Raw genomic sequence first — 12577 nt, 5'->3', positions numbered from 1 at the left:
ACGGTACTGTATAGTTTTTTTACTGTGCAATACAGTTTAAATAAATAAATAATTACTATCTAAGTAGGTTTTTTCTTAAAATTCAAATTTTGGTTTTAAAATTTGGTTTAGTTTAATGCAATTAAAATCCAATATGATAAAAAACTTCCCATTCCATAAATAACGATATTTTTACTTAAATTGTTAATTGAAAGTACCCTCAAGAAATACTACTGAAGTTTATACTCAGCAGTGTTTTTTTTATAATGCACATGGATTTAACTTTCCTCGTATTCGAACTACTAACGAAGGTACTATTTAACGAAGGCACCATTTTAGTCTCGGATTATTGACGCCCTCCCTGTGCTCGAGCGCCAAACTACATCGACGGACACGGGTACCTTTCATCCCTTGGTTAAAAATCTACTATTGTTTTAAAGTCGAACAATACAAAACAAAAGCAACTCTATTACATTTAATTAAGATTAAATTTTCATTGGAGGTAATTTGTACTAGTATTGGATATTGAACCGTAAGACGTTAGAGCTAGGAAGGAAAAGAGGTAATGAAATATAAACAAAATTATTTACTTGATACGCACATTTTATTTCTTTCACATACATCAAGATTCTAACAGACTAAAGTCTTTTCAATTATCATCTAATGGATACGGATTTACTAAATTAATTACAATTATTTTCGTTAACGAATAACTTGCTACTGGCAACTAGTTACAAATCTTACATTTTATACAGAGTGCCTGATCTTGGGGATTTAAATATAAAATAAAATCAATATTAACTTTACCCTTTAATCTAAAACTTTTGATCAAGTTTTATTTTCTAATACCTATAGGATTTAATAATCTAAAGAAGTTGTAGATCGAAGTAAGGTCAATACGGAATCCCGTATTACGGGTAAGTGTGGCTGCGGTTAGGGTTTGCACGACGGATCTGAACTGTATGGAAAGATCCGCGGATCCGGATCCAGATCCGGATAATTTCATATATTTCGGCGACAATCATGATCTTATCAACAATTTATATACTTTAATATTTTATTTGTATAATTTTTTTGTTAAAATGTAAGTTAATAAAATTTCAGTAAAATCAACTTCTATACAAATTTTAGGTTAGATGTCAAATGCCAACAAAAGCTGTCATATTTGTTTATTTGCTTTTTCTATTGGACTTTGGTTTAGTGGCAAATGAATGAACTCGAAATAAACACTAATTAATGTGCAAAGAGGCCCAGGGCCCTTTCATACCAGTATGAAGGCCAGCCATACTTAACCTTAACTTACCTTAACCTTAGTTCAGTATGAGGAATAAAATCTATCATTAGATTTAAAGCCCCACGATCATAGCCATCCGGTATGTACTTGACTATGTTCGACAACCTGACACGAATGCAAATTTAAACTTTAATACCTTTGGATTTAAATTTAATTTCGCATGGCAAAGTCAGATAGGGCGAACATAGTTGTACGACATGCTACGCATTTATACTATGACTTGAATATTTACACTGGTATGATATGTTGATATAGTTGAATATATTTATATTTATGGATATGTATACTTAAAACACCTAAGCAGTGCTTTTGTTACTGATGTAAAGGGTTTGCAATCTGGATCCAAAATGTATGAAATTATCCGGATCTGGATCCGGTCCACGGATTTTCCCATACATTTCCGATCCTTCGTGAAAACCCTACCGTGTTCTCAAATTAAAATATTTTTTTTATATAATACGAGTACTTAATTTTGACGAAAATTAAACAAATAATGACTTCTTAGTAGTACACTGTGATTTTGTTATATCAAGCCAGAGTCAGAGAAGTAAGTACGTAAGTCGTACTGAACAAGTTTTACTATTGGATCCAATTCCAAACATCGATATATAATTCGCCAAAATGTATGAAACATTTTTTTTTGTTTTGAGGTTAGGTTCCATAGCAAAATTTTAGTAGGACCTAAACACTCGTCTCTCACTTTGGATAGTACATATGGTATAATTATATTATCTCTCAGTATAAGTACATTATGTCTGTTGCAATAGGGTTGCCATAATTATTCGGATCTGATACGGGACAATGGAGTAATATCGGAGTTACGGGGGAAGGGGGTGCAAATACGTATTCCCATACCTTTAACTCACATAGGTGAGGAAACAAGGTGCTTAAACACAGATGATTGTGACCATTTATATGAGTATTCTGCGTATTCTGCAGCAGGATCTGATATACGGGATAAAAACGGGACGGGGATAGATACGGGACGCGATACTTAAAACGGTGACAGTCCCGTAAGTACGGGACGTATGGCAACCCTAGCAATAACAAACCAACTGAAAACAGATATAGCATGATTATTATCTTTGGAGACACGACTAGTATTTAGATGGGATGAATCTTCAAATATTTTCTAACAACACGATTGGCTGGCCGCTCAGCCAGTGGCAAAAACGTTGTGGTAACATTTTTTCTCATCTGTTACCATTGGTAACAACTGCGTTACCACGAGTGAATTTGTAGATTTCAAGACTGGCTTTTCTGTAAGAACAAGTGGTAACAGATGAAAATAATCCTAGCTGTCACCAGTGGTAACCCAATAGCTGACTAAATAAACTGGAAATAGTAAGGAAAGTATCAGCTGTCATCTGATATATGAGACAAAATGACAATGTAAAAGAAACCTTAGTGTATTATGACAAAATTCAAAGTTTAGTGTTAGTTCAAAATTGTGAGCCGGTAAATTTTAAAAGCTTTGCTTTCAATATTTAATATTTATGAAAAATAATTCGAAGTGCATCGTGTAGTCTCTTCCAGGAACGCAGATTACATAATACGTCACAAAATAGATACACCACTTAAAAAATCTTTTTTTATTAGATTAAGTATTTATCTAAGTTTAATTTTAATATTATTATATTAATTCTCATTTTGTATTCTTACTAACATTGTTGTAAGTTCGTGTAATACTAATAACTCTGTAGACAACAAAGTCTGAAATAAAGAAAATAATAATAATTTAAATTCATAAAATGTTAATATTGCGGGCACCTAAAATAGAATTAAATAGCAATAGAAGAAAAGGGAAGAAAAAAAGAATAGCTGCTACGATATTATGTAGTCTGTGACAAACATCAACCTGCCCAGTTAATTTCATTAGAAAAATGGAAAACGGCAAAAATATTGTATCGAAAATTGGATATGCCAGACAATGCAAATGTACTAAAAACGGTTCCAATTTCATTAACAGTATTCGGGGAACGAAATTGAGAGCGTAACTACGTTTGTATGGAGAACCGAGCTTGCTGGGGACACTTCAATATTAGAATATCAATACAGGGTGGAAACCGCTGCATTAGTGTGTATTGAATTTTTATGTGTGCTTTTGTATGACAACACGTCTATCGACTCTCGCCGGTGATATCGCTGTTTTTAACAAAAGTGCCTGTTATGATTAATCATTGTCACAATTTCACAATGTATCCATGAAAATAAAATACGGTTCCTGTTTCCTGTAAAACTCTAATATCATTTTGGGAATTAAGTAGGTTTTTAACCTTACCGCAAACGAAGCCATATATGGCGGACTCTATTGACAGCTATTAAAGTTCAAATTTCAACATTGTTAAACAAACTTTGTCAACATTAAATGCGATAAGGAGTTTTAATGGATACTTGCGCGTTCCAGGGTTAGCTAACTCGGAGTTAACCGTTTATACAATTAAATACAGTAATTGACATATATAAAAAAATTGACATGTGTAAAATTAATTAATATATATATATCTAAGGAATAGCCTCATGGACAATAAAAATGGGACAGCAAGGGGTGGCACGCACACGAATTCGAGCCAATCGTCCAGTCTAATTGGTTGATGAGTTAGCATCGCACGCGATTGGTCGCAACTAGTTGCGTTAGACTACACGATTGGCTCGAATTCGTGAGTGACACCACTGAACTAGCACCATTTTTAGTGCCCGTAAGGCCCGTCCCTAGATATATGTCAATGAGTACAGTTAAAGACAGTGTGAGACAGTGACCTCTCTCCTTCTAAGTAGTGTTTACCAAAATGACTAACATTTCGATTTAATTTAAGTGATTACATAATTATATTAATACCTACCTACAAGTGAAATAATTTCTATTATATACGTAAGAAATAGTAAAACAAATATTGTGAAATAAATGAATTTCTAGATTTTGTAGCACCTAAAATGTTATTTATTTTAGGAATTTCAGAAAAAAATACATTGTAAAATTGTATACGTTTTCTGCGAAAAATTGTGAAAACAGGTATTTTTCTGTTCTACTAAAATGATGCATTGTTAATATGTATTAGAATATATGCATATCGAATATAAGCGTGGATTTGAGCAGTACATTTTGCACTTTTTTAGAAAATCACATATGAAACATATCATTTTTTTCGTAGTTATTACCCAACTTGCTGCATATTTATTTGAATTTCATCCTTTGTCATGTCTATTCATCGTAAAAAGTAAGTAGTGCTTATTAATAAATTGCAATAACAACTAAATCTAGCAATAGTCTTAAAGACATTCTCTTCTTTGCAAAAGTATATATACCTAAGGGGTTGTCCTTTAATCACGTCATACTTTTTTGGCGAGTTTTTGATCCCCCTCCTCCATGGTGATATTTGGTGATATTTTACTGACCCAACTCAGTATGACGTGATTAATGTACAGCCCTAAGTGAAATTATTATCTAGTGAAAAATATCAAAGATTTCATAAAACAATGCTTATAAATAAAATGAATTATTCCTTAGATATCTATATATATCACAGGAAGGTGTGAGCTTAATTTAACGGATCTAATACATACCTACGAGTAACACGAACGAACATGGCATAAAATATTATAGATATTTAACTTTGAATTTCATAACGCTTTTAATGAGCTTAAAATTACTTTGTAATGGACAATGAAACATTAAAGCTAGGTTTTATGAAATTCCCGACTAATAAAAACTGAGAACATCACATAATATACTTATAGGTAGGTTCTCAAATGCTTATGAGTCATTTTGTTTATATTAAGGTAGGTACACTGTAGTTCTTTTTTTTAAACATTAGTACTTCTAGTAAACAATCTTGACGTATCTTTTTATTGAATAACGCTTTTTAAAAATGAGTTTTTATCACGTATGGAAACAAAAAAATATAAATAATCGAATATGATTAATAATTGTTATATTCAGCTCAGACTTATTTTTCAAGTGTTTTTTAATAAAAATACACGACAAGATCGCTTACGATCTTTCTAATGCTTAAAAACGAACTATACACTTTTTAGGGTACCGTAGCCAAATGGCAAAAAACGGAACCCTTATTTATAAAAGTCGGGATTTTTAATTATTTCTCTTCAGAACCAAGAGCTTTTCAGATTCTAATAGAAAAAATATTCCAAAATTCCGTTACAGGCATACAAAAATGATTATTAACTGGGTGAATCAACTTTTTTTGTTTTGTTATCCTGTCCCGTTGTCCAAGGGACAACAGTGGCACAGTTTGTTTGAAGAGACGTTGTATGCCGTTCTATTAACATGCTTAGTAGGGGGCCCATTATGGACATTGGTTATAACGACCACAAAAACGCAAGTTTGATACATTTAAGTACCATAAAATCAGTATTTCAATTAACTTTTGTCCTCTGGACAACTAATCGTAACCATGGCAACGAGTGATGCTAAAAAGTTGATTCTCCCAACTAAGACAAACGGGGCTTAATCGCGTATTAAGTTTTAGTTTGTTGTGTGTCGACAGAGTAACATCGCTAGTGAGCAGAATGTTCAAGTCAACAAACAAGATCAAGTGCGGGTAGTTCGAAAAACTCGCGCGGCTAAAAGATGTTGATGTCAACTTTAGCCAGTCTTCTCCGAGACCACGGGGACAACGCCATCCTCGAAACGTCGGGGGTAAATTTAAAACTTAATACGCGATTAAGTCCCATTTGTGTTAGTTAATATTGTGTACAAATCGTGAAAGTTTAAATCAGTGTTATACGAAAATTATAACGGAACAATAAATCCAAATTAAAAAAGTGAAATGTACACCTTAAAAAATGGCCCATGAGCATTTTTAAACACAACTGTATGAATATCATTTAGAGCCATCACGCACATACGAATTCATGGTCTAGATGTCTGTGACCTTTGCCACAAAAAATGTTCTCGGAAATACCTATTCGTAAATCATAGAAAGTCAATTTGTGTGTGTGTTAGCCCTAATAAGATAAGTAATAAAACATTATTATAACTAAATAGTTTAGTTTGGCTGCATGCAAATAGCATTTAATGCTTGATCCTAACTAAAATCTCTTTTTCCCTTATGCGTTTCAAGGGAATATTTGCACAAACCCATCTTGAGATAGTATATATGTAATATCATAGTCTTGGAGGATTTAAAAACCGGAGTCGTTTTTAAAAGCTTATCCCTCTGTCGAAAACCTCGGCCAATGGTCATATGTATTGCAAAAAAATAACATGGATGAGGTCAGAAATGAAATTGCGATGCTAGAATGCTAGAAAAATAGTGAAGAGTAATGAACAGACTATATTTACAGGTAAAAAATCTTCGGGAAAGTATCTTTTCTGTAGACAACAAAGTGAACGATTTGCATTCATTCATCAAGACTTTCATCTAAGACTTTTACAGGGCCGGATTTAGGGGAGGGCAACCGGGGCTACTGCCTCGGGCCTCCACAAAAGAGGGGCCCCCCACAATAGAGAATTCGGTAAATTTACCATTTTATTTGGAAAAAATTTGGGGCCAGGGGGCCTCCACTCCTTTATTGCCCGAGGCCTCCAGACCTCTAAATCCGGCATTGGACTTTTATCATACAAATTTAAAGATATGGTTTTAATATAAGTCATGATAAAGTACAAAAATCTACAAAGTCAAATTTTTACATTCTTAAGTGCCATTGGCGGGTTCCAATCTTTGTAATATTAACGAAATCTTAGTTAAAAGCATGGAAACTGGTATAGCCAGCATCGAAGATTATGTAAATGTATATTTATCACCTTGTTCCAAAAGCCTACATACACAAGTGTCCACGTATCTTTGACATAGACTATATCTTACTATACCTCACGATTACCTTGCGTACTTCGCCTTGAAATCTAACAAAACAGACAAAATGTTTATTTATTGAAATAATTTTCGATATGGGTTATTCTTTATATGACCGTAGTAAACAATATCTTATAAAACTAGGCAAAAGACGCATTGCATGCGCAAATTAATTAAGTTACTCGAAGTGATGCATAAAATTAAGTTAACAAAACACTACCATTCGCTCACTATTTACAGTTCATTGCACTCACACACGCACGAATGTTCTAATTTCAAAATTCAATTCCTAAAACTATTTTAGGTTAGTTTACGTTGGTACTAGGTTCCCGAGATAAAACGCGAGGTGCCCCGAAAGCGCGATGAGAACTAGTTGGAGGTTTTGAAACGTTGCGCTGGCTTTTCCTGGGGTGGTGCATTCTTTATCCCGGTATTCGTAGCAGAAATTCTGTAAAGAAATTAAATTATTAGAAATGAGCTAAATAAATTCAGGAATAACAAGAATAAAGAAAAAATAACTAGAGTTTAACCTCTTTCGCCAGACTTTTCAATCGTTTTTTGCAGCGCGACGCGAGTGCGCGTTCCGGCATACTATGGATTAATAGAAACTTTTTTTCTCTCTTTCTTTGCTAAAAAACCGTACAAGTTAGAGTCGGACTCGCCCACCGAGGGTTCCGTACAGATTTAAATTCTTTGAATTTTTTTTATTTCTTTTATATTCTACAAAATTGTTTTGAAATTTTCCCTGTAATTGTAGTGTACCTAAGACAAATATTACTTGCCAAATTTCATAAGGTCAATGGGAAGTACCCTATAAATTTGATTCCCTTGAGAGTGTCGAATGATACGTTTTTTGCGACGTAAATGGCCGTATCTTTTTTACGTAAAATTTGATATGGTTTTAATTTCAATTCGATAACTTCACATGTTCCCGAGATAAAGGGTCTTGACAGACGAACGGACGGACGGATAACAAAGTGATCCTATAAGGGTTCCGTTTTTACCTTTTGAGGTACGGAACCCTTAAAAAAACAATTTTTGTAACAGTGTAGATAGGTATTAAACTCACGTTAGAATGTAGAAATTGATTACATCTTGCATTGTTCTAGTTTTGAGGCTGTTATTTTTTATATTTGCAATTCAAAAAGGGATATACCACGTTTGCATTCCTAATCCGATTATGAGATGCAAATTAGAAACTGCACACAGAGGGCGGTTTTGAAAGAGGAGAAGATTAACTCGTTTTAAAAGTTGTTTGTCTATGGATTATCTTTCTTTTGATCACACTTGTTCAAAAATATCTTACTTCATGCAGGTGTACTGATACTGAAGGACAAAGGCAAGGCCTATATTGAACCCGCGGGAGTTACAGATTGTGAAACTATAAATTTGGTTAATTTGAGGTATAAATTATCTAGAATATTGAATTACTCGTACACAATGTTAAAAATGAATGTATTTACTTACTTGACTATACATTTTATAATGAGGAAATGGACAGGGACTGAATATGTCAGACAAACCTTTATAATGTTGGAAGCCATTTGTTTAAGGAACTTGCTGGTGAACACGGCTGCTTCATCACCGCAGGTCCTCTGTACTGTTTCTTCAGAGCACGACATGAACTCCTGGAATGAACTGGAAGAAAAAAATACATGGTAAAGCTCGAGTCTGATGATACTGTCTTCGATTAACGCGATAGTCACTCATGAAATAAACTATGTAAACAGGAAATGGCGGGCCAATAAACGAAACTCTTCTTCGCCGTCCTGACTTTAATTGACTCAGGCTAAGCGTATGCTGAGCCGCAGGCGACGCAGGTTTCGTAAAGTATAGAACGTCCTTGCGCCGCACCGTGCATAGCTAAACGATGTTCTATACTTTACAAAATCTGCTCTGTCCTGCGCTGCGTGGAGCTGCGTCGCCTGCGTCTCAGCATACGCATAGCCTTATTAAAATCTAGTAAGTATCGACTGTCCGAGCTGAAAGGTCATGATCAGTTGAGTCCACCTAAGTTTGCTGCTATTTAGCAGTGATATTGAATGGTAGCGCCATACTAGACTTAAATTAAGCACTTAACCTGATAATTTCTTTAACTTTAATAGCCTTTTCATTTTAATAGCGTCTTATACAATATTTACAACACTAATGCCGGGAGCGAAATCCATTTCTAAGCAGTTTGCATTAGGGGAGAAAAGGCAAATCGTTTCCGCGCAAATACAAGATGAGAAAAATGGCGTCGCTCTTGAATATCTAAATGAAATGGGAAATATATAGAATGAAGTTCTGTAATTCTTTACGTAACTAGAGAGAGAGAAACCATTTTTAAACTGCACGTCCGGTAAAATCCGAAGCATATTATCGCCCTAAATAAAACAAAAGTTGATAGGTAGTTACTTTTGCCATGTTTGCGTTGCTTATAAGAGACTGTAGATAGGATTTATCAGATTTTTGGCACGAGGTGTATATGTGAAGTTTATGCTTCCAATATAGCCCACAAGATGGCAGACCCTCCAACTTGCATGGTCCCTATAGGTACGAGACGTTAGCTAGGTGATTTGGTGTGGGGCACTCATATTTTATTTCTGCTATTGAAATGGCCAAATGGAATTCTTTTTAATATTTTATTCAACGTTATTTAAGCCTCTTTCACTCACTAACTTTTTAAAAAGTCTATTAATTTTCATAGCCATTTTTCTCGGAAAAAAATAGGTAGCAGTTTTGTTTATCTTTCCATTGTGCCAACGCAGGCAGCGATGTGTAAATCCTATGATAGAGGAATATTTTTAATGGAGGAACTGACCAACGGCGGGCGAATGAAAAAGGGTTCTGAAACAATATTTGTTTGCATTGTAAGTATGTTTGTAGTTTCGCTGTTGCGCTGCGATAGAGAAAAATTCATCGCAAACATAGTTTATAGAAGTTTTAATAAAATATCTTAGGTTGGAATATAAGTTTATGCGGACTGTAGGTACTTAGATGTATTAGTTACATGTAATTTAACGAATTGAGACGAAATTCTAAAGAAACCGCACGCGGTTTATGAATATAAAGTACGCGGTTTATGAAAATAAAATAATTATTTTATTGGACTGCAAACACACTGGCAAAGGGTTGGCTGCCATCCTCCTATCATTCTGTGATATGCTGCTGATATGTAGACCTCGTGAATCCCCATAACTCGGTCATTTTGAAAAATAATTCAAAAACTGAATCGATACAAAATTCTATATATATATATATATATATATATATATATATATATATATATATATCAGCTACGAGTATAGGAAAGTCCATCAACAAAGCTTGCAGACTACGCTAAATAAGCGAAGTATAAAAGCCATTGGTAAAAGTACATATACAATCTAAAACACTGTAATAATATCTGCATATTCTGCATACCGAATATTTTAAACATTATCGGCAAATTAACGATTCAATTGAAGTAAACGCGGATAACGAAGCCATTAACATCGATTGAGGCCCTAATACTGAATAAATTCAAGCAGAATCCTTAAACAGTTGAATGGTCACAATGGAGGAAAAATCGGACATAATGGGAGTGGAACTCTGATAAAATTGATTGATTGTGAGTCATTAGAGATATTATGGATCGCAAAACACTAATGATGGTTTGTGTGTTGAATAGTAAGCGATAAAGATTTATCAAGCTCGATTTTGCAAATTCACGCACGCATGCCAATAAAGTTGCCCAGCTGCGTTCAACGTGTATACGTAGGAGGGCTTAGGTCTCTCTTTCCGTAACTGGCCTTTTATGTCTAGGCTAGTGAGGCGGTTATTTTCAAATGTTTTGACACCGTTATAGATGGTAGAACGCCAAGAAGAACACACGTGCTTTTTCAGTATATTATAACACTCATGCTTTTTCATTATATTATCCGACTGAGGTAAAAAAAATAGCTACGTTCATTAATAATAAATTAACAATTCGAGAAAACGTAACAAGAGTGCAGCAAAACCTTACCATCTAAAATAGTCCAATTTTACCAGAGCATTCGCAAAGATTCACGCCCGGCCCCGTAATTACTTCTAAGGAACTGTTCGATCCCGTAAAATATACTAACGAGGACTATTCAATATTCAAGACTCCGACTCTTTGGACTCAGTCCCTTGATAACTTCTCGGGAGCCGATTTTCTTTTAATAATTTGAAAGGGTTTTAATCTTATTTAATCTTATAGAATCTTGTGCGTTGTTTCAGAAACATTGGACAGCCCCCTAATGAGACACTGGCTTTGTCTGCATGCGCGAGTTACTTATGTAACGGGTCATAGTTTTATTGTAATATTTAGTTTTAAATAATATTAACTCTAATTTTAAGTACATAGTAATAATGATGCTAACCCCGATGGACTTATGTCTGAAATAAACGATTTGAGTCATATCTTCAGGCATGTCACACGCACCAATCAGTGCGGGCAAATGAGCGAGATGCCTTATGAGACGACTCCCGATTGGATCAAGGACGTTCTGGAAAACCGACGACTAACGGCGTTAACGATTTTTCTAAGATTCAGCTTAAAAAATAATAAGTACAATTTTTTTTTACATGTCAATAAGTAAAGAGTAGAAATATAAAGCTTTAACTCCGTTTATTTTTGGCATTAAGTTCGCCATTTCTACATTTTTCTTATGTGTGCAATAAAGTTTAAATAAATTAATAAATGTTATGATGTATACAGGTCGCATAAATTCAACTCGTACTAAACAATTTTTTCGGCTGATTTCAATTCGTTACGACCAATCAGCATTAGCGACTTACGTTGATTGGTGTTGGAGCTGCGCCGCACGCTTATTCAAGGTCGTATCAGAATAAGAACAAACCCACATCAAATTGCTAAAACAGAATCTGGTTTTTGGACACTTTAATTTGTGAAAATCAAATTCTCTAAGGCCAATCTAAAGATATCTGGATTAGATAATGAGAAAGCTGACGGAATTATTAATTATGTTTACAGTTTGCTGCTGAAATATTGAGATATAAAATAATTTGAGCAGAAACAGGTTTAGAATAGACCTTGGAATATTTTACAAAAAAATTTTTTTTTGTGTTACAAATATTACAATTGTATGACGTTTTACAGCATTCGAAAAAAAATTGGTATGTGTTTTTTTTAACGTTTTTAAGAGAATTTTTCATTCAAATTGTAGGTGTTAGTTTTGTGACGTTTCATATAAAATGTACCTATGCTTTCACATTGTCACAAAACTGGCAATTATTTTCGGACACTTTTTTTCCTTTTTTTAACCATAAATTTAGTTTCTTTTTTAATGCCTACATTATTCATTCGAATCGAATTTGAGTATATCTCCCACCACCTCATAGTTTGTCCAAAAATAAACAGTTTATGCTTATTTAGGCTTATACCACCTGGCAATTTTCTCAAGAGTTTTTGGTGTTATTAAGCATTCATGGTGGAAACGCTTTAAACATAAAGACTCTAAGCTTCTTATAATAACTACGAACA

General features: G+C 34.1%; 1 protein-coding gene across 1 annotated transcript in view; it reads right to left on the bottom strand.

The window, feature by feature from the left end:
- Positions 1 to 561: 561 nt before the first annotated feature.
- Positions 562 to 12577, bottom strand: part of LOC133522376 (uncharacterized) — a 52716-nt gene continuing 40700 nt past the window's right edge. The window contains exons 4-5 of the mRNA XM_061857697.1: positions 8610 to 8724; positions 562 to 7534 (exon numbers count right to left, since the gene is read on the bottom strand). Coding sequence (XP_061713681.1) covers positions 7397 to 7534; positions 8610 to 8724 — 253 coding nt within the window. The 3' untranslated portion in view covers positions 562 to 7396. The remainder of the gene's footprint in view (positions 7535 to 8609; positions 8725 to 12577) is intronic.

The sequence above is a fragment of the Cydia pomonella genome, chromosome 10 (assembly GCF_033807575.1).
Source record: "Cydia pomonella isolate Wapato2018A chromosome 10, ilCydPomo1, whole genome shotgun sequence".
Lineage (NCBI taxonomy): Eukaryota > Metazoa > Arthropoda > Insecta > Lepidoptera > Tortricidae > Cydia > Cydia pomonella.
Note: the sequence above shows the minus strand (reverse complement) of the source record. Positions and strands in the feature narration are given on the sequence as shown.